Source organism: Lygodium microphyllum, chromosome 5 (assembly GCF_053477565.2).
Source record: "Lygodium microphyllum isolate KBCC chromosome 5, Lygodium_microphyllum_v1.1.10, whole genome shotgun sequence".
NCBI classification, from domain to species: Eukaryota; Viridiplantae; Streptophyta; class Polypodiopsida; order Schizaeales; family Lygodiaceae; genus Lygodium; species Lygodium microphyllum.
In genome coordinates this window covers 141,517,309-141,541,162 of record NC_141139.1, presented here as the reverse complement: position 1 = coordinate 141,541,162, position 23,854 = coordinate 141,517,309, and the positions used below count along the sequence as shown (strand labels likewise).

The 23,854-nt window shown below is 42.2% G+C and overlaps 1 protein-coding gene across 1 annotated transcript; it reads left to right on the top strand.

Annotated features, from left to right (window-relative positions):
- Window positions 1-2,487: 2,487 nt before the first annotated feature.
- On the top strand, window positions 2,488-13,639 carry LOC148036467 (uncharacterized). The gene is made up of 5 exons (XM_087678453.1): window positions 2,488-3,260; window positions 3,370-3,433; window positions 12,041-12,205; window positions 12,296-12,376; window positions 12,513-13,639. Exons 1-5 carry the CDS (start codon window positions 2,887-2,889, stop codon window positions 12,729-12,731), a joined length of 903 nt encoding a protein of 300 aa, XP_087534579.1. The 5' UTR covers window positions 2,488-2,886; the 3' UTR covers window positions 12,732-13,639.
- The last annotated feature ends 10,215 nt before the right edge of the window (window positions 13,640-23,854 follow it).

Here is a 23,854-nt window from a genome sequence, read left to right as displayed (position 1 = left end):
CAAGATAGTAGATGCTCTAGGTTGCAAGGCCGATTTGAAAGCCATCTCAGTGTGGTCAGTAGCTTCCTCAAGTTAGTAAAGGAGGCTTTGGGACATGCCCAAGAAATGCACACGATTATAGAAGATGTGAAAGTTGACAAAACACTGCATGGCATGTATACCCTAGAAGAGGGAATTCTATTTGTAGGCAAGAGATTGTACATTCCCAACCGTATGGAGTTGAAGAAGGTCATATTACATAAAGTGCATGATGGCAAGTTAGGTGGGCATAAGGGACAAATCAAGACACTTGAAGCACTCAAAAAGCAGTTCGTTTGACCAAACATGAAGAAAGAAGTCATAGACTATATCAAGACGTATCCTACTTGCCCACTCGTGAAGGCACCACGCTCTAAGCCAGTAGGATTACTTCAACCAATGCCAATACCTAGCTGGCCATGGAATGACATTAACATGAAATTTATTGTGGAGCTCCCAGAATCCCATGGTTACACCAGCTCATAGAATCCCATGGTTTACACCATTGTCTTTGTAGTGGTGGACTATTTCTCTAAGCAAGCTCACTTCATACCTGCTAAGCCACCATTGAATGCCAAAGAGGTAGCCCACCTCTTCTTCACTCATGTGTTTAAGTTGCATGGCTTACCCTTAACCATTGTCTTAGATAGAGATGGTAGATTCATGAGTGACATGTGGAAGGAACTCTTTAAGACCCTAGAAACACAATTGAGATTCTCATCCTCCTTTCATCCCGAGAGATAGATGTGAACCAAGGCATTGAAGACTATCTCAAGAGTTATGTCTGAGTGAATCAAAAAGGTTGGGCCTTGTACCTTGATGCATTCAAGTTTCACTATAATAGCTCAATCCACTTTGCCATGGGCTACACATCCTTTGAGTTAGCCATGGGAAAAGAAGTCATCACACCCCTTGCCTTAGCCTGAGAAGCTACCAAAGCTAAAGATCAAGATGCATAAGAATTCTTGGAGAAATGGAGAGATCGCAATGAAGCAGCTAAACAAAGTTTGGAAAAGAGAAAAATCACCATGACAGAATAGGCCAACAAGAAGCGTAAGGTGGTACTGTTTACCAAAGGAGACATGGTCCTCGTAAGCTCCAAGCATATGTCTCTCCCAAAGAATATGAGCCCCAAATTCAATCACCGCTACTATGGACCGAATGAAGTAACATACAAGCTCGACTTACTAGAAAGCATTTGCGTAGAAAGCATTTGCGTCCATAAGGCATTTCATACCCACCTTCTATGCAGGTTCTATCATGACAACCAATGGGGGCGGCACGTTCCACTGCTTCACTCCAATGGCCCCTTCAAAGTAGCCTTCCTTCAGCGTCGGGAACACAAAGGATACTCGAAGTACCTCACAAAGTGAAAAGGGTGCCCTCTCAAAGAAGCCACTTGGATTTTGGAAGTGGAGGCTCATGAATGTGGCAATGAAGCCATCACCACCTGGCTCAAGGAGAATCCCAACAATTCTTCCAACGCCTCTTGAGTCCTCACTTGCCTTATCATATGGCTAGTAATGCCTCCACTCTTTAAATGTAATTGAGTCGAGGGTGGATTAAGCCAGGTGGTGGAAGACTAAACCAAGCAACAAAGCAGTCTAGATGGGCAGACATTGACTAGCTTGATAGGAAAATATGTGTTAAGACCCCCAAGCCATAGTGTGGGAGACACTGACCAATATGATAGTAAAGGCTGCATTAAGACTTGGCTAATGTGTCAAGTCCTAGATTGGCAAACAATGGCTAGCTTATTAGAAGAAGTTGTGCTAAGATCCCAAATGAGTTAATAAACTCTACCCTTAGATTGCTGAGAACAACAATCCAGTAAGTGGAGGTGAGTGTAAGGACTTTGTAGCTATACCATGGTGTTGCTACCAGAAACACCTATATAGGGAGTAGTAGTGACTCTGAGCCCTGCTTGGTTTCCACTCTACATGTGATTCCCTATAGTCTGTGGTGAACCCTCATATGTGCAACGTCACAAGGATGTAGTCCTGGGATGTGCCTATATTGTATCGTTTCTTTCATTGAATAATACAAGAGTATACCTTGCTCTCACATATCATGTTACCTTTCTATGTTGTGTTGAGTGAATGAACAAGTGCAGGCGCATCACATCCCCCTCCTTCCTCCCCCCCCAAAGGAGGAAAGGCTCTTGAATTGCGTAACTAGTCCCAACGTGCTAGGGAAGATGTTACTCACATTGCTCATGTAAGCACCTCCGAGAAACAAGAAGTCCAAACGAAACTTTCCATTCCGTTCGCCTCCTTAAAGGTTGTTGCATTGCTTAGCAAATACTTGTTTTTCCGTCCCGACCATTAAAGCAAGGAAAAGCTATGAAAGTAGCCGATTTTATTAAGTGCAAAATCTCAAGGATTTGAACGGCGTTTTGAATTTCCGTCGGTAAAAAGCACACACTGAAATGTCGTTTTCGGCGGGTAATGGAGTGTTGCATCTGCCACCAAAAGAAGATGTTTTTGCTGAAGCATCTGTGCAGTGTGGTGGGGCAATGTGGTGTGTTGTTAGCCTTTAGGCGATGTGTATCCAATTGCAAAGTACAATGCCGTTAGACATGACGGCTGCTTTTAACGGCGACCTGTAGTTCGATTGCTGCTCTCTCTCTCTCTTCATCACCTCAGAACCTGATCACACAGAGAAAGGGACTTCATCATTCTGCGGTTTTCGAACACTCCCAGCTACCGCATTTTCGTATTCTATGATTCAATACATCAGTAATCAGTACATCAGCAGGATTGTAGAAATCAGTACTTCAAAAGGGCTGTAGAAATCAGTACATCAGAAGGTTTGGAGAAATCAGCACATTACTAAAATGCATCAGCTCATATAGTCCCTGAATCCCTCATGGAAGATACTCAGTGTGAGCAAGACTCCTTGAGACAACCAGATGTCATGACCATCCTTGCCCAGCCACCTCCCCATGGTGATGGGGACCTGCCTTGTTCCACCCCTGCCAAAAAGAGACAGTTCATTTTTGATGGAAATTGCAGTAACTGGCATCAAAGCCCCATTTTTGTAGCGTATGACGGTGGAAGAAAGTCCACCGATGGTCTGACCATCCTGGACTTCGACCTAGACTGTGCAACAGTTGCACCGCAGAGAGATTCTGTGCCTGCTGATGTACACGGACAATTGACTGAGGTTGGCGTGCAGAGAATGTGGGAAGGTGGCGTGTTTGATTGCTTGGATGACAGGGAGATTGCTTTGCAAACCCTTTGGTTAGTGATCACACCTCCATTTTCATTGCTAGCTAGTTATCATGTATACAATTGCTCATACTGGTCTTTGTTTGCTCCTCCATCAACGACTTACCTTATTTGTGGACAGTTGCCCATGCATCACTCATGGGAAAAATCTGAATAGGGCTGGCTTTGGTAGCTGCATCAGCAAGGCTAGTCTCTTCTCCTCTCTATCTATTTTAGGATGCTGTCCTACGTGTATTTGGTCTGTGTGATTAATAACCACTGTCTGCATGAATTTTCTTTCAATCAAGTTTGTCAGTCTATCTATGTCACGTTATTCTGGTTCCTCCCTATCATATGTGCATGAATTTTGCAATCAAGTATTAAATCTATTAAGCTTCCTATTCCTGGTGTAAGTTATAGATTTTATTATCAAACCATATCTAGTGGCAGAGCGTGGCTGTGGTTGCATGGATGATTATCATACAGATGCCATCCATTTCTTGACTGTATTAGCAGCGATCCATTGGTGTTGTAGACGCCAATAATTTCATTGTAGCATGGTGATCATAGTATTTTGAATAGTTAACAAGCATTCATTTCACAAATGAAACAGGGGTTGAAGGATGTAGTTTTGTCTCCAAATCTCACAGTCGTGAATGTTGAGTCCCAGTTTTATAAGAATGAGTGTGGTAAGTATGTAGGATAGGGAGAGCTTTACAAAGCCTTTGTTAATCATGAGTCCTTAACTGAGTACTTGGCACACTGACATTTTTTGAGAGCTGCATTATTAGAAGAGGGCTTTCCTTCAACAGTGCAAATGTGTGGTCAATACAGCTACAGAACCAGATTGGAAACTTGTGTAAAAAACCAATGTTTCCATCAAACGCATGCAGCGTTCATAAGGTGGCATGCTGCTGACATGACACACTCATCCAAAAATATTGATTAGAAAGGATGTCAAACTGATGCGTGCAAAGAGTTGGTTAAAGTTTGAAAGGTTCAAGCTTAACATCATCCATACTGAAGTGTGCTTCACATTTCACTTAAGGTCAACTTGGCATTGCAATTAAAGAGTATAAAATCTGTGATGGTTTTACTGTAACAACTCAAGTAGAAAATGCAAGTGATAGAGGAGATAGAATGCACAAGGGGATGGAGCTTAGGCACATTCTCATGCTTCTATCAACCCTCTCTTTATGGGGGAGGAAGGTGGCAAGATTGTTTCTCTCCTCCCTTCTTTGAGACAATGGCAAGTTATCTCTTCTCTCCCATTGAGATGCCTATAAGATAGAGCTTGAGCACATGCTCAAGCTTACATCAACACTTTCTATTTGATATGACTTTTTGATACATCTTTTAGACAGTTTGAGAATGTGCTCAACCCTATCCAACCCTCTCTCTTTGTTGAGACTTTTGAGATAACTTTGGAAAAGAGGTTGATTACATGGTACACTTTATATTAACCCTCTCTTCCTTTTGGGGGGGAAAGGGGGAGGTGGGGGAGCTAACTTCGCAAGATAATGAGATAGGGCTTAAGCACATGCTCAAGCCTATATCAACCCTCCCATTTTTATGTGTCTTTGAGATCTCTTTGAAATAGAGCTTGAGAGGGTTGATATAAGGCTTGAGCAAGAGCTCGAGCTCTATCCCACTATCTTGTTGAATTTCCCCCCTTCTCCCAAAGAAAAGAGGACTGACACAAACTTGGCCATGTGCTCAAGCACTTTTCCAAAGTTATCTCAACAATATCTCTTTTCATGTGCTGTGATTGAACTATGTTATTGAACCCTTTGATCATTCAAGCTGGTTGACCATGAGTACCACAGGTATCTCTTGCTCTCTTTATTCTCCCTCATCATCTTGCATGTCATTGATCTCTTTTACAATTTTCCTATCTAACTGGCTTTAGATCTCCTCACCATGGCCTACCTTAATCTTCTGAGGCTTTCTTTCCAATCTTGGTGGATGCTTTTGGTCTTTGGTTCGTAGTTGCAAGTTATTTATCTTTTACTTCAACCTTGTTTCAAGATTCTCAGATTCACTCCACATCTTTGGTGCTCCTAGAGACTTCTTTAAAGGATGATGGTTTCTAACATGCTTCATTGAGTTTTCTTGGTGGTTGCTTTTTGATGGCATTGGTGGCCATATCTCTATACTACACAAATGAGATGCTATCATGCTTCTCCATTGGTGATCTTGTTGACTGATGTAGAGAGTCACCTGTGCTTTGGTGGTATTGCCACTTTTGTTTGGCTGTTGGACAAATGGCTGCTATGTGGATCCTTGCCCCCTCGGATTGACTTGGATGGTGGTTTAGTGCTAGGGAGGGAAGGCCAACTTCTCCTATGGCATGACTAGGCTGGACCAATGCTTGGCAGGTTTGCCTATGCGAGTCTTGGTGTTGGCTGATCTCCTTTACAATGATACCTATTCTGCATCAACATATGCAGGGATGCCCTTGTTTTATAGTAGTAGCGCACTGCATGCTCCTAGTTTGTTCTCCTATGGGGGGATACTTATATGGTTTGGTTGAAGGTAGGGAATCCATGGTCACAGTGTGCTTTCTGCAGGGCTTTTGTTGACAAACAAAGAGATCCTTCATCCAACTTTTTCCATTTTTTGCGATCTAGGTTGGAGTATGATTGACATTGACTTGATGCTTTTTTTAAATCCATGGTCACGGTGTGCTTTTCACAAAGGCTGTTCGTGGGAGACATAAAGATCTAGGTATTTCCACTTTTTGTGATCTAGGTTGGAGTACGATCAACATTGACATGGTGCTTCTTCTTTAGATGTCTTTTGGATTGGGAGTCATGACCCAAAGCTAGACTCTTGGAGTATTTTTGATGGTGCATTTAGCTACTTCAAGCATCTTCTTGGAGTATCATTTGTCATTGTTGTATGTACTATGATGTTATAGGTTTATGGTAGAACGTCTACTATGGTGTGGGACAAGGTAGGGGCTCCTAGAGGCTTGTATGCCTATAAGCAATGTATTTTAATTTCACTGATAACCTATGATTTGAGACAAGGTGTTAGTGGTGTACATTTCATGGGTGTTAGGCTCTTTTTAACACTTGTTATTCGGCACCTTTAGGTGATTGAGTGGCTCATTTAGGGCTAGCTCTTTTGTCTTGCGTTTTGTCTTGTAGCTACTATGATGTTATAGGTTTCTAGTAGACCTATTTGATTGTGGGACATGGTGGGTGTATGCCTACCATCATTGTATATTTCATTATACTAATAAGCCATGCTTTGAGTCAAGGTGATACTAGTACCTCCACTCTTGTATCAAATCGCATCCATCTAGAGTGAGGGAGACTAGAGATATTGTTGGTCATCACACATGCCACCACCTGTTTGGTTTATATGGTATATCTTAGGTCATGTGATATGGATTCTATTGCCCATTGTTTATTCTTTGAGATTTTGTATTCTCTCTTTCATTTATCATTCTTCTCAATGTTTAGTAGTCAACTTCTTCTGCTTCCGTTGCTCATTCTAACATCATGACCTTCCTCCCACTTATCATATTCTTCTAGTTATAGTAGCGGATCTCTTTATCCTAGTAAAAATCATTCAAGGATGCTGTCCACTGACTGCATTCGTGGATGTGGTTAATAGTCCTTAGAATTGATGGCTTATAAGCCCTAGTTGCTACAAGTGTTGGAGGTGCTAAGTGGGGACCCTCTATGCTTGACTTCTTGATCTATCCTTCTTAGGTTCAGATTCATGCTAGAGAGATGTCAAACTGATCTCCTATATCCTCACGCGTAAATTTGTGGTCGAGATGTACTTGGATTGTTTCATTATAGAACCCCCTTTGACTGTAACAAATCGTTATGTCAAGATACTAGTGTAAATGACCAAGATGAGGTACATCCAATGAGTGCTGCAATTCAGCCCTTAAAGCTGCAATACACGACTCATCTGGGCCGATCACTAGCATACCGTTCATATAAAGAATAAGAATCAATAAATTCTTGCCATCTTTACAAACACAGAGTGAGTTCTCAGTAGGTGATTTGTTGAAGCCAAGAACAATCAAATGAGCATGTATATTCTTATACTATGCCCTAGGTGCTTGCTTCAAGCCATACAGTGCCTTAGGCAAACTGCACACCTTGCCCTTTGTTCCTTTTGGAATCAAATCTATAGGTGTGTGACCTAAATCTTTTCATGTAAGTCATTGTTCAAACAAGCAATCTTCACATCCAATTGACATGCATAGCAATCAAAATGAGCAGCCAAAGCCATGCCATTGTGAATGGTAGTCATATTTGAAGTGGGGACACGTCTTTTCATAGGCAATTCAAGGCTATTAGGCATATTTTTTGGCCATAAGTTATTGTGGAGTGACACAAAATAGGATCATGTCGGAGATGGCTAGGTCCATGCTTGAGCATAAAGGCATGATGCAGTCGCCACAACCATTCGTACCTGCAACAAGTTACCTATATCTGTTGTTCCTAGGAAGACCTTGTTTAAGGCTTGTCATGGGTAGGCGGCTTCACTGTGCACTTTCGAGTCTTCGGATGTGATGCCTACATACATGTGCCAAACGATGAGGGGAAAGTTGGATGTCAAATCCAAGCAGCACATTCTGATTGGCTATAATTTGTAGAGTAAAGGCTATATGCTGTTTGACCTTGATCAAAGAGGTGGTATTTAATGAGGATCATTCCCTTTTGCTCCTCTCTCCTCCTCCAGATGATGCATCTTCTTTTAGTAGTCATTCCTCTTCATCGAGTCCCTCTCCCCCATCGGCTATCAATGCCCCACCTCTCCCTTTCATGGTAGCTCCCCTTCTCCCTACCTTACAGGTTTCTTTGTTGCCCCGTTCGCCTTCTTCTTTATTGGTGTTTTCCGTGGCTCTTGTCCCACTTTAAGAGGGATCTTAGGTTCTGGTGGGGAGGAGGGCACCCTTCAGGCTACAGCAGCTCCAAAAGCTCCCCAACCTTGTCCATGTGATCAATCTATCTCTATCTCTCAGATTTTGGTGGTGAGGAGGTTGCCTAGAGGATACCCTTTATATTACAGTAGCTCCACGGGTCCCCAAGGCTCCCCAACCTTGTTCACATGATCAATTTATCAATATCTCTCCAAGAGCTTATATTCACGTGTTACTTCTTTGCTAGAGACATCCACCAAATGAAACTTCTTTGTTGGTGATTGGTATGTTTATGGTAGTAGCAATAGTAGGAGTGCACTTTGAAGTTTGTTAACTATGTGCTTATGACAAAGATTATGGAGAAGAGAGCTTACCACCATTCAAGAGGCTCTTGCACAAGAGACTTGGCATTGAGCTTTGCAGGAAGAGCTTGATTCCATTGATTGGAATCATACTTCTTGGCAGTTGGTGTTGTGTCCTGCACGAAGGAAAAACATTGGTGTCCAATGGGTCTACAAGGCCATGTTAATGGATCCTAGGACAAGCGTAAGGCTAGGTTGTCGATCCACCAAAATTAAGGCATGCATTAACATCAAATTCACATTCATTAATGCTAATTTTATTGGTTAGAAACACTCCCAAAACGAGTTATTTTGTGTAAAAGGCATCTATTTTATTCACCAAGACAAATCTCAAAAATCCCCTAGAAAAGGACATGTTGTGGCAATGTGGCATCCGTCTATCATTGTTCATTTAGTCTCATCACTTTCTGTCCCTCTTCTTCTCTGAGTGTTCTCCCTTCCCATCAGCTTGCCATACCTTGTGTTTTGCAGTATTGCCCAACTGTTGTAGTTGCCACCCAATCAACTGCCATCGCTGCCTAGCTTGGAGGAGTTTTGCCCAGTTGTTGCCTAGCTTGCTGCCATTGTTGCCAGCTAGGAGTTGCCGCAGAGCTGATCTCTATCGTCACCAGCCCATTCAGAGTGCCACCCGTTGCCACCTAGCTGATCTCCATTGCCACCAGCCCATTCAAAGTGCTGCCAGCTGCTGCCATCATCAACATCATTGCTGACAATGTTTTGCTCCAGCTACTTGCGTCCACTGCTAGGAGAAAAGCCAGTTGACACCTTCATCATCTTGAGTGATTGATTGTGGAGTTTTGAGTTTTCAGCTAGCAACCTTGTGTTTGCCTGGAGTCTTCATTGACAGCCTTCTGATTAGGAGGACCATGTTTTTCTCCCTCCACCATTGCTCACATCTATGCCAGGTCTTCTTCAACATCCTACCTCTCAAAGAACTGCGTTTTGCTCCCTCCACACTCCTTTCATAGATGCTGCCACCCTTCAGCAACTGGGGCAGTGGAGTCATCTTGAGCCACTTCGGTGTCATTGGCTCCTTGGTTCTCCTTAGCCTCAGTCCTAGAGACATAAAGGCCTTAGTTCATTGCATCATGCTTGTGTTTCATTCGTTCTTATTTGAGCTCACTCCTTGTGTTTGTCGTACACTTTGTTGTCTCAACTGCAAACCCTACTATTTCTTTACATAGTATTAGTGCAAAGGTGCTCTTGAGCTAAAGATCCTTTTCATGACAACAATCCAAGTAAAATAGTTAGTTCCCTTAAGCTTGTCATCAATAGAGAAATGTAGAGGTGCCATTGAGATGAGGTGCAGGGAAGATGAAAGAAGAGGAGGTGTGAGAGAGCTAGGCTCAAAGACATAGTCCAATACCACGAGTTCAACAGTTCGAGCAATCAACCTAGAACAGAAAGAGAGGAATAGAAGTGAAGAGAGTGTAGTGATAGGGGCATGACAACTGACACATTGTGTGGTGAAAAAGCGAAATGTTAGTGTGTTTATTGGCAGAGGTTAGGGAGTGCTCTAGCCTACCCTGCCTCTCCTTGGTCTTCTAGTGTGTCATCTACAGAGGGGTCTCCCCTTTCTTCTCATGTCGTGTGATCCCTTCTTTGAGTATGTCCAGATCAAGCTCAAAACACAATTTGGCGGAGAGTAGATCTGTGAAAAAAAGTTGAAAATACCACACAACAGCAGAATCATCAGTCATAGGAGAAAAACATTAGCCGTCTTGGGAAAAACAGGAGCAAATAATAAGTGCAAATACAGACAGATCAGAGAAGAACCAGGGATCAACAACAAAAACGCAGGCTGCAAACAAAACAGCAGCAAACACAAGCTTTTGGAGCAGTCTAGGTGTGAAACAAACCTGAAATAGTAGCCAAACACAGCGGGCAGCACCAGAACCAAGAGGGCGCAAGCTCTGATAGAAAAGAACATTGCAAGAACACAAGAACTCAGAAAGAATATACTCACGGAATGGAATCCATATATCAAGGCGCAAGAACAATTCAATGGCATGGTTAGTGACTTGTGACTCACCAATAGTGTGTACTAGTCCCCTCTCCTCAGCTGGAAGCAATTGTGCTGTAGGATGTGTATTTGATGAATCAATCAGGAGGAGGGAGACTGCCAATAAATAGGCAAAAAATTGCCACACATAATGACCAATCGGACAGCCATAAACAAGCACCTAAATACTAGTTGGCCAACCATAAATGGCTGTGGCATAAATTAGAATCCCACACTAATCTAGACTTTGACACCCAAGAGATGTACCCTGCTAACACCTCTAGAGTTTGACTGGGTCCTTGATTTTGTTCATTCATGCTTGTTTGGATATCTCTACTTGTGTGGCCAATCCATGAAGAAATTTCTCCTTTCTCGTTGGCAGGCCATGATGTGGGTATTGCATTTGTTCTCAGGGTATTCTCTATGAAGAGGGGATCACACTCTCTGGAAGTTTAGATTCGGATTGGGTAGGCGATGTTCAAACTCGCAGATCTACCACATGTTTTGCTTTTACTCTTTGATCCAACATGATCTCTTGGAGCAGCAAGATACAGCCTACCATTGCTCTTTCTTTTGCAGAGGTGGAGTGTTCAGCTGTGTGCTCTTCAGCTCAAAAGGCAGGCCTCGGCAGTTGTTGGTGGAGATCGTGTTTCCTCAACGGTGATCTAGTCTTCTTCAGTGTGACAATCAAAGTGCTTTAGCCATTGCAAAGAACCCCACGTTTCATGTTCACGTGAAATGCATTGAAGTTCAATACCACTATGTTCATAAGTGTATCTTGGATGTGCAGATGTCATTGTGCTACCAAGGACAATGCTGCTGACAATCTTCATGAAGGCCCTTCCATTGTCTTCTATGCTTCATCACATGTGCCCTCTTGGCAAGTTGGCCTTCAGCCACACTCCTATAGCCTGAGAGGGGGTGTTGCTAATCATGCCATTTTTGGCTATTTATCTCCTGTCTGTGAGCCACTAGGTGAGTTAGACAGGGACATTAGGAGTTCTAGCATTGCTTGCCTTGTCATTTTTTGTCCATTTCTGCCATCTATGCCCAGGATCATGCAGTCCCCATTTTGTGGGCAGGTCTGACCATTTTTCTGGCCTAGGAGGACCAGTCTTTCTAGGTTTGCCACATTTACAGCATGGATTTAACAGGTTGGTCAGTTTCAGCCCGATTGCCCCTACTTATAGGCTGACTGGGCATGTTATTCTTCACTCAGCCTTCTTCATCGCCATTATTCTCTTCCTCATTGTTAGCTATTCTTTGCTTCTACTGCTGTCCTGCAGCCTCACTGATGTGGCACTCAAGTTGGCCATGCAAGGGCTCTGTCTCTGCAGTCAACCTTCATTCAGATTTCAGTCAGGTTTTGTTTTTTGTAAATGTGTGAGAATGATAATAACTAATTGCTGTGGCAATCACTAACTTTGAAACTAAATATCTGAATAGTCATGAGAAAGGCTTAGATTTTAGCTATTGACAATTGATGGACAGAACGTGGTGGGAGGAGGTTTTAGCACAAACTGTATTTACCAAAAACTATTTATATTGTGGTGTGCAGAGTGGGATTCACTTTCTACTAATTGTAGGTGTGGTTATCAACTACATCTTATTTCTATGTGCCTATGGCCATCTTTTCTTGTACTTTGCACTGGTTCTCCTGATATCAGTGGCAGTATATGGCACTTATTATCGGATACAGATAAGGAAAAGGTTCAACATAAAGGTAAGTTTGCTTGAGGGGTTCAGCCTCCCGTCTATACTTCTTTGCTGGTAACATGATTCCCATTTCAACAACAATTTACATGGCTTTCAGGGAGGTGATGTGAATCAAGTTATCAATGCCATGGATGATGGTGTAAACCACATTCTTTGTTGCCTTTGCACCCTTTGTCAGGTCAGTTTGTAAAAAGGTTACTTAATATGCCCTTCAAACATTTCTTTGAAATAACTACTGGCAATGAGTCTTTGAACTGCTTAAATGGCTTTGTCTTTGAACTGCTTAAATGGCTTTGCTGTTTCACTTACTGCAGGAGGCTCGGACATTGGAGATAAATAATGTGCATGATGGGAACTGGCATGGGAGAGGCGACAGGATATGGGTGGGCAGGTGTGGGATGTATGGAAATGAGGATAATCAACATCCTAATTTGGAGCTACCTTTGCCTGTAGATGTTCAAGAATGCTCTAGCCACTCTTGGAACCCAAGCCAAGAAGAAGGCAAGTCTCTGGTGAATAATTCAGGGAGCTAATGGCAGTACTATTGTAGTTTGTGTATTTCTTTGCTCTTCAAATTGGGGTCTCACAAGTCACAAAAGAGGACTACTACCCCCACCCCCACATACAGGGTTCTGTGTCTGTCAGCTGTTTCCATCTCTGGCGGATTTGGGCAACCTACTTTACTCACAAGCTCTCTTGCAGTATGTGTTGAGATTCATGTGCTCAATTTTTAAGCACATTCTGTCACGTTAACCGAAAAGCATTTATAGCCTGTCTTCCTCTAGAGGCAGGCATTTCTAAAATCACAGGATGCAGTCCCACATGGAAATCTCCCTGGAAGCATTCATAGCCTATCTTCCCCCAGAGTATCAAAATGATGGTAAGGCAGGCATTTCTAAACCCACAGAATGCAGTCCTACATAGAAACCTCCCTGGACTTTACTTGTTCCTGCAGTCAAAAATCTTTCAACGACTTGTGGATCCTGCAGCTTGCAAGATTAAATCATTAGGTCTCAGTTTTGTGACATCTATTGTCACACGTGTGACGTGAAGATTCTTTGCCTTAATTCGCAGTAGCGTTGTATTGCCTACATGTATCTTCCAAAGTCCAGTTAAGGAGAACTGTTACTGATCGATTCAGAAGTGGTTCTGTTTGAACAAATCTGTCATAGTTTAGAACCTGGTGCACATGAGCTAGTTTTTCTAGGGCCTTCTATGAAGTCGGATGCTAGTGGCTCTGCTCTTACTTGCAGGTTGCTATGGTTTGGGCATTGTTGCATGTAGCTTGTCATTTGATGTGGCAAGTGCTGTATTCATAATTTTGGTGCCAATGTGGTCTGAGCAATACGGCCACATCTACTATAGCACTGCTAGTACTATTACTTACTTATATTACGCAGCATGACCAATATATCAAGACTATCTACGGCGGGTGGTAAACTCCGTAGATAGAGCTCTGCTGCAAAAACAGGAAAACAGCTATCTTTTTTCTTTACTAAAGTTATCATGTGGTAAGTAATATATTCCAGACAATCCAATCCCTTCCAATCCGCCTGCTGCTTGTTCGTGGAATACATCTATTTGAATGGAGATCATATTTAACCACAGTAAACCCAGATCTCCAGAAGGAGCATCGACCCTTCCCCTAATCCACAATACGTATCTAACAATTAAAAGCTATTACTTCTTTTTGATTGAGATCGAACAAATGGCTTCGATTGTACTGAAGTGGGCTATGGAATTTCGATCCCACATGCCCTGAACCATCTAGGGTCCTTGTGTGGATTTGGTTGGTTCCCTTACTCAAGGATGTTCCTCTACCCTTATTTGAAGACTCTAGCTTCTCCCTACGCTTAGATCTTACTTGCCTATTATGAGGTGGAATCTAAGCCTATGCTTAGATTTACTTGCTTATTATGAGGGCATCACGCTTTGTGGTGGGGAGTTTTGTTGGGGAAATCAAGGCAAAAACAGGTACTTGGCATGGTGGCATCGATAGGGATGGTGTTAAAAAAAGGACCCAGTGGTGGTTTGGAATTAAAGACAAACCTAGATGTTGATGCCTTGAGAGCCAAGTTTTTGGTTTGATGTTTAAGGCAAGAAACCCCTTGATTTGTCTTGTTGGAAGAGGTTTTAGCATGTGGCATTGTGAAGTTTTGTGACAAATGGGGGCTTAACTAGGTTGACAAGGAGGATAGGGGGTCTAGAGATGGGCTTCCGGTGAAGCGACAATAGGATACAAGGGATCGTCCTCCCATTCTATGCTTGTTCCTACAAAAGTAGTAGGGATAGAGCCTTCACATGACCTTTTAGAGGAGGATTCACTATTTGGCACACTAATCGAGTGGTTGAAGTGAGAAGGGCTTTCTCCTCTTGTCATTGTGTCTCACTCTTTGCTTCTTTTTCAACCAAGTAGTGGGGAAAGTGGTAGATCACCTTTTCATTTTTTCATAGGGAACCCTCTTCTATGATATTTGCTATACAATTTTCTCTCAAGCACAACACCTCTTGATATTCAAAAGAGGGGGGATAGTCCTCCTTGAGAGTTGAATAAATGTGGCTCTTTTAATTTATGATATTATCTTGTTGAATTGAATTTGTTTTTAACCATATTTAAACAAAATGAAACATCTATTTAAAAGTATAAATTAGATGGACAACACTCACAAGTTTTTAAAGCTAATTCGATTTGGTGAAAACTTCTTTTACGACCTAAGAAGAGTACCTTGCAAAATATAATTCCAAAAAGTAGAAAGTTGCATGGTTTGTATCTAGATTTCAATTGCCTTTGTTAAAGTGGACCTTGCAATGATGAGAGAGAATCAAATGAGCAAAAGTATATTAATTCTAAGTACAAATACAAAAGCAAATTAATTATACTAATATACTAAGTAAGTGGAACACAATACACTAACTAATTAATTACTAGTGAATTAGTTATACTAATATACTAAGTATTTATAACATAGTACACTAACTAACTAATATACTCAATTGACTAATACACTAAATTTTGGGGTGTGGTATGTTAGAGGAGGGAGATCTAATGGTGGTGGTGCCCTTCATCAACACCACCTTATCATAGTTTGTGGATTGCTTTGATTTGGATTGTGTCAAGGGTTCATGCATATGGAGAGAGAGAGAGAGAGAGAGAGAGAGAGAGAGAGAGAGAGAGAGAGAGAGAGGGCACATTGTCATTATAGCATGTGCATTTGCCTTTTGCATGAGTTCTCTAAAGAACAAAGTCATAGCTTGTGCTTTCACCTTTTGCATGCAGTCTCAAAACCAATATCATTCTACACTTTTGGCTTCTAAGTCTGGTATGTCATGCTTTTTGATTCGTCTCTGTCATCTTCATCTCCTTCTTTCGAAATACACTATCGTTTTGTGCTTTTATTTGACATTGTATTCAACAAATTTTACATGTTTTGTTGCTTTAACTTGAATCTAAGCTTCAAATTTTATTACCCATTCAGCACAGTCCAATATTCTCACTCAAACTACACATGGCTTTGGTAAGGTGCTTATTACACGTGGTTCTTTCTTGCATGTTTGATTTTTTTTTCTTTTTAAATGTTGTTTCTCGATTTTAACAACTATCATGGAATTGGAATAGTTAGGCTTGGGATTATTCATGATGGAGAGACCATGTGTCATTTTTTAATGGAATAATCTCATGTGAGTGTGGTCTATCAAGAGTGGATGAGGTGGGCAATTGAGAGATAGGGACCCACGATGACGAAAAGATTGCAACAAGGTGAAGCTTCCACGGATGCCACAAGAGCTGCCATCATTGGCATCATGTTGACCTCTACTTAGGTCATCATCATAGTTGTCAAGAGCTATGGACAAAGATCCTTGCCAATTATTGATGGTAACTCGACCTTTCGATGTGACAAGCCCTTGTAGCTACACCCATTGCTTGTCATCACAACTCCTAGCTTCCCTCATGCACCCACACACCCTATCCACATCCTCCATCCTTAGCAAGATTATCATTGCTAACTTCCTCAACTTGGACTCTATGAACTAAAGGTTGTGCAACGAGAGTAGTGAAGTAGAGAGTTGGATGTTGGCATTATCATTGATGCTACATATGGTTTATATTTGTTGTGTCAACACCTTTGCACTTGCATCATAAATTTTGTGTTGGGAACTTTGCTCTAAAAAGATTGTCTCCACTAGTCATAATGTTGACAAAAAACTCCAAGCTACCACCTCTATTCTATAAGCATTGTCGTCTTCAATGTCATGGCCACCTCTTAGCTCAGATGTGTCAGCTCTAGGATTACCTACGGGGGATTCTCAAAGTACTTTTTGACTTGTCTCATGGTAGGGTGAGCATTTGTGGAAAGGATGGCATCACATGATGGTCATGTGTCGGGCACCCTCCAACTAGTGCACAAGCATTGATCTTCCACACCATCGTCATCAATGTCATGTGCATCAACTGTTGAGAAACACGGATCTAGAGCTAGTTGGCTATGGTGGACGCAAGTCAAACACACGATACATTATCAGAGTGAGAGATTGTAACTCAAATGAATTAGGTTCCAAGATAGATTAGCTTGGACTCATAAAGACAATTTTGAGTAACTCAAACTGATAGTGTCATTGCATGAAATGAGTGTCAAGTACATGCCTTTATAGTTTTTTTTGGATAGTACCACTGTACCTCACTGTGCATATGGGATTTTGGACATCTCTTCTTAGAGCTTCTAGAGCATACATCTTTGTCATATCTCTCATACAAAGCCACTTATGGGCAAGCCTCTTTTGGGCACACATTCAGCCTCTATGGGCATACATCATTTGCTATTCTCAACATCAACATGCATGAGTTCAACTCAGACGTTGGGATCGAGAGCCTAGCTATTCGAGAGCTAGTGACATTGGTCGTATGATGGGAGCCACACCTTGCAATTGTTATATCATCAAATATGTTTGAAATTGCCATTCCTTTTCAAGTAGGTCATTTATGAATGTTTGCAAATTCCAATTTGTGATCATTTGAGCTGTCTATGCCTTTGTCGAGGGTGCGTGTGCTAAACTGGTGCAAGATATAAAATAAAAACAAGGTCCATGACAAAGAAAATGCTTTAAAGCATAAACTATTTGAACTTTATGGCAAGAAAAGATCTAGATGTATGACAATAAAGCGGCACTCACTATGGCCACCCACATAGCAAACGAGGCATCTCAATTAAAGTTGATACCGATTCACTAAAAGTTGGGTATGAGGACGAGACATCCACTGGGATTACTATTGAGGGCAGATGGAGTCCAGAGGTGTGTACGATGAGGACTCTGGTAATGGGAAACCCAACCACGCCAAGTCCAGCAGCGCTGGGAGCTGGAGCCGACAAACAGAAGAGGACACTTTTGCTGTCGTGGAGCCGCTTTTGCAAATGCCAAAAAGCTCCGTCGGTGGTGTCCTATCGAGGCGGGGCCTCCGGTGCGCAACTGAGCATCAGATCCTCCAGGCCCGGCGAGATGAGCGGATTCTTAATTTGACGGTGTCGGTGTCGAGAAGCCCTTTGGCGAGACTATAGTCACTATCAAACCCTCCCGGATGACTTCGGCAATCTGCGCTGGACTTACGTCACGTCCCAACCTTATCGCAAACGACAAGATCAACTATCCCATCTTTTTTCTCACCTACGATTGGTATCCTCTCGTGAATACTTTCATGGGGCAATAGAAATGATAGAAAATCTGACAAGGTCGTGGCAGTTGCCGTAACCTTCATACCTAATTATTATGAATTTAGTTTCAAACTAAGTATTATAGTAACTAATCGTTAATTACTAATACTAATAACTAATTAGTGATTTAAAAACCAATAATGTTTATATTAATAATAATTTTACATGCTAATAACTATTAGCTTACCCTACTAACTTTAATCTATACTTTATAACAAGTTGTGCATTATTAAACATATTGACTTTAACATTGCTAACCATAACCAATGATAAATATCTACATACTCCCTCTCTACACACACACACACACACACACACACACACACACACAAATTATTAATACAAATAGCTAATTAATTACCGATAACAAATCACCGATTTGACTTTAACATTGCTAACCATAACCAATGATAAATATCTACATACTCCCTCTCTACACACACACACACACACACACACAAATTATTAATACAAATAGCTAATTAATTACCGATAACAAATCACCGATTTAAAAACTAGCAATTTAATTGTAATAATTTTGCATGCTAATAACTATTAGCTTACCCTATATTAACTTTAATCTATACATTTTACATAGTATTACTACTAATTCCAACTATACTATAAATTATGTACTTTTAAACATATTAACTTGGACATTGCCAACCATAACTAATGATAGATAACTACCTTGCTCTCTCTCTCTCTCTCTCACCTACATTCTCTCTCAACTAGCGAACACATGGCGGATCACCTATTGGCAGATCTAGCTGTAAGTACTCTCTCTCTCTCTCTCTCTCCTACATTCTCTCTCAACTAGCGATCACCTATTGGTGGATCTAGCTGTAAGTACTCTCTCTCTCTCTCTCTCTCTCTCTCTCTCTCTCTCTCCTACATTCTCTCTCAACTAGCAAACACATGGCAGATCACCTATTGGCAGATCTAGCTGTAAGTACTCTCTCTCTCTCTCTCTCTCTCTCTCTCTCTCTAAAAACTAGCGAAGATCTTGTGGATCACTTGTTGGCGGAACTGCAATTGCTAGTGATGGTGAACACATGGTAGATCAATTGGCAAACACTTGACAGGATTGCAACTATTGGTGGAGCACTACTAACAATGGTGAACACATGGTAGTAGAAGAGAAACTTTGGTCCTCAAATCTCCCTTTTAGCTAGATGGCCCATGGTCGATCCAAAAACAATGTTAGACCTTCATCTCAGTAGTGCAACATGAGAACCTTATGTAAGTAAGGGTGCATGAGGGAAGGTGAGGTGTGAATGGACTAGAGGATAGGGGAAACCCTTACCCTAGCTCACTCAAAGGCTATACAAACATGACTGAAGTTCATTCTCAGTAGATAATAGTGTACTTGTTGTACTTTGAACAACTTAATAAGCAATATCTTTTTCTTGTACTTGAGCTCTCCTTCTCATCTTCGTGAGTAGCATATTTCTCTTCTTCACCACTAATTTTGATTTTCTTCACATGGTATGCGGAGCTTGGTTGAGTGATGCGAGTTGAATGTGCTTGCATCTCTATTGTCAAGGTTGAGACCCCATATCCAGCCATACCCATTGAGCTTGGAGGGCCTCTTTGAGCCTTAAACTAAGGATTTGCTCCTAAACTCTAGGCGTCCTAGCTCGACACTTTAGAGACCCAACATTCATGCACAAAAGGGTGGCATTACTCCTTTCCTCAGGAGAATGTATAGTTTGTGTTTTTTGCTTTGGATGCCCATGAGTGGGTGCACTATTGGTGGCTACCATAGGGCTTTGGTAGCTTGCTAAGAGGGCTAACTCCACCTAAGAGGGTTTGCCAAAATTCCTTTTATGTGTTGCTCACACTAAGTAAAATCCTAATTGTTAGTCTTTGTGGCAACATGGCCAAAAAGTTTTAAGCTTTCTTTTTTCAAACTTAATCATCATGGTTGCCACTAACAGTGATTCTAATCACTGATTAACCATCTTTGGAGTTCATTGCATGTCTAGAGGCTCAAAACTCAGAGCATCTTAATCCGAAGGTGACTCTCAACCGGACTCCAACACAAGCATTTCCCTAAGCTTGGATATTACTATTCTTAAACACTACTAATCAATCTATTGGACATTGCTTGTTGATGTTTATTAGAAATCTGAATGTTAAGTCTGAGATATGAATGTCATTTAGCATTTTAGCACGGTCACCATATCTCATTAAGTGACATTGTACATTGTAAAATTTTAAACACAGACCATGTCACTGCTCCTCTCCAAATGTTGTCTTGTTGATTTTCTAATCATATTCTAAATCACTTTCAACATGTTACTTATTTGATTTAAACATCATTTCATTTGCTTCTGCTCTTATTGCTTGCTTTGTAAAGGATTAGACATTGCCATTGCCATGTGCAATTGGTAAGACCTTCCTATCATGGCCTATGTTGATGTAAAATCTCAAATTCTTAAGTTTAATGGGAGAGATTTCCATCCATGGTAAGTATTAGTGAAATATAAAATGATGGAGAGGGATTATTGGCCCTTCATCAAAGGAACCAAGGCCATTGACCCATCCAACCCTATAGATGTAGATGATGATGAAAGAGCCCAAGCTATAATAATGTTTCACTTGGATAAATCCTTAATCCACCACATCGATCAACTTGCAATTGCAAAGGAGAAGTGGGATGAGCTTGAGAAATTGTATGGTGTAAGGGGAAAGAACTCCAAAATCTTCCTCAAAATAGAGTTTTTCAGCTTGGAATACAAGCAAGGAAAATACTTGGAAAGGTTCATTTCCCACATGAAGGGGCTAATGGTCCAACTAGCTTCATTCCAAGCTCAAGTTTGTTGAAGAAGATACCATCGTAATACTTTTAAAGGATGAAAGGAAAGTCTTTCCAACTCTTGTAACTACTCTAGCAATGTACCGAATCCTACACTTGGAGGTGTCATTTAGTCTTGTCTGGATGAGGAGAAAAGAGATCAAAAGGAAGGTAGCACTAGTTCAGCATCTACCTCAACAACCCGTGATGAACTCTTAGTTCATACAATTTCCACTAAAGTTCTTTTGCAATAAAAAGGGACATATTGTAAATAACAACAAGAAAAAATATCCCAATAAGATGAAGTGCAACAAATGTAAGCAAACATGACATATCACCAGTAAGTGTCCTAACTCCACTAAAGCACCAAAAGAATTGGAGGCCAACTATGTCTCCAAAGCACCTCCACCTTTTTTAGTACCCTTTGTACCATCTTTTCATAAACATCCTTATAGCCTACTTTATAAAGGCATCCCACTAATTGATTGAGCCCATGCTATGTAATCCAATGCCACCTTGGCATTGAAGGGGGATGTTAGAAATATAGCATAAGAACCCTGTGTAAGCAAGGATGCATGAGGGAAGGTGAGGTATGAATGGACTAGAGGATAGGGGAAACCCTAACCCTAGCTCACTTAGAGGCTATATAAACATGGCCAAAAGCCATTCTCAGTATATGAGAGTGTACCAATTGTACTTTGAGCAACTTGATAAGCAAGATCTTTTTCTTATACTCAACCTCTCCTTCTCATGCTTCTTGAGCATCACATTTCTCTCCTTCACAATTGATCCTCATTTTCTTCACAGCTACTAGCAATGGAAAACACATGGCATCGGATCAACTAGCTGTTAACCCCAACACGAAGAGAGCGAAAGAAAGTGGAAAAGACGCAGGGCAAAGGCGGAAAAAAGGTAGTCCGACGGAAGGAAAAAAAAAGGAGAAAAGGACAAAAGCGCAAGGACAACCTTAAAAAACCAAGGCAAACACGAAAAGGGAAAGGCGCATAAAAAGCACACCCTAAAATCTTGTAAAAGAGTGCCGGGCTCTCACCCGTGCAATTTGTAAATATAGAAGGGTAGTGAAAAGGAAACAAGGAAGATAAAAGGACAATGGAAAACAGGGCCTAGGCTATGACCGGCCATGTAAAAAAGGAAAAAAGGGGATGACCGCCCAAAAGGGAAGTAGGGTTTTGTATATAAAGTTGAAAAGGGAATGAAGAGCTCATTCTTTGGTGTGGCAAAACTAGTCTTCTTCTTCCTCTCTTCTTCTCTCATTCTTGCTTGTGTATGCTCTTGAGAGAGGGAGTGTGAGAGTGTGAGGGAGTGAGTGTGTGTGAGAGTGAGGGATCAAGAGGGTGAAGCTCTTCACTATCTCCTCTCCCCTACTTCTCTTCTCTTCTCTTCTCTTCTCTTGCGCGCGCGGCTATGGAGGATGGAGCTTGGAGATGGAGGAGGCTTGAGGATGCTTGAGCTAGCATCGAGAATCGTGGAGCTACCGGAGTGTGAGAGAGAGGAGGGTACTCGATTGAGCATCAAGGTAAGTTCACTGCATTTGTAGGATTGACGGCGCGTCGGCTAGGTGAGAGATAGCCATGAGAGCTCGCTTGGAACGCTTGAAACAATAAGCGGTCCGTGGGTCTTGGCGGTTGAGTGAAAGCTCCCACATTTTGGTTTCGTTGCCGGGACAAACGGATTCAAGCTCGAGCACTCGCGCGTCTCATATCGAGCATCGAAGTAAGGTATTCACCTTGAAACGGAGCTTGAGATAGGTAGGAAGTCGGGTGTTTTTTATCTTCAGAACAGGTAAGTATTTTGGAATAATCTGGTTATTAATGATTGGAAAACATGGAGAAATTAGTTCAGTGTTCTGCTTTCGATTCAGGATGTGTTTAGGATAGATTAGCAGTAGGAAATCACACACGAAGAGGCAGAGGGATGTTGCTGTGAAATAGGGGGAAAACCACAGGAAACGAAAGGAAAAAATGGAGTAAATGCAAAGGTAATGGCATAGGAAATGCCAGGGAAGGAATCTGTAGTGTGTAGGGCAGAACTAGCAGGGTATAAACTCTGGGAGGGGAAGAGGACCCCAGTTCCAACCAACGGAGAGCGAGAGAGTTAGAGAGTGAGAGAGTGAGCGAGCTGGGCAGCCGTCCGATCGACCAGAGCTAGGAGGACATCGCATTCGGCGACTCCCAGGTAACCGATCTCCTCCGCACCACTTCAACTCCGTCGCTGGTTAATCGCATGACCAATAGGATAAAACACCTAGTGAAAATCGAGCAAATCTGTGTACGCAACTCATCGGACCGGCGGAATCGGACGTCCGACCCAGTGTCCGATTCCCAGAATCGGACACTCGGACAACCGTCCGATCGGAATGACCCGTCCAATCACTAGGCTGACGAACTGGTCCGATCGGACGTGCCACGTGGCACTCAGACCAACCGTCCAATTTTTAGAATTGGACGCTTGGACCAACTTGTCCGACTCAAACACTCGGACCACTCGGACGCTCTGACTCGGACCCACCCTGTCCGATCGGACGAAGTAATACACGTCACCAATCGGACCACCTGTCCGGTCCGATTCCCAGAATCGGACCCATCCATAATCGGACCACTAGGAATCGGATCACCTGGTCCGATCGGACCACCCAGAATCGGACCGCCTAGAATCGGACCCTCTTGGCCGATTCCTCGAACACCTGCCCGTCCGATTCTTGAGAATCGGACACACGGACCTTAAGACTACCACTCCGCCCTGACATACCTGGTCCGATTCCCACAATCGGACCACTGGTAAATCGGACGTCCGATTCCCAGAGTCAAACCAAAACAAAACCAGACCCATCCAGGGACACACTGGGGCACTCCCCCAGCGACCCACCCCCACGTGAGCGACAGGAAGTAGCATAGGACCCTTGGACCCGTAGAGCGGCCAGGACTAGAGTAGCAAAGCCTATCATGCCCAAAACGAGCAAGAGTGAGTAAGACGTCGGGGAATCACTCACAGCACTCGGGTTGAATTTCCGCACTTGAAGAACACTTAGGAAAGCCGAAAGCCTGATTGAGCACAAGTGCACGAGGAACAACACATTCACGAGTGACCATAAGTTGAGCGTTGCATTCAAAAATTAAAAAGAACTCACTTA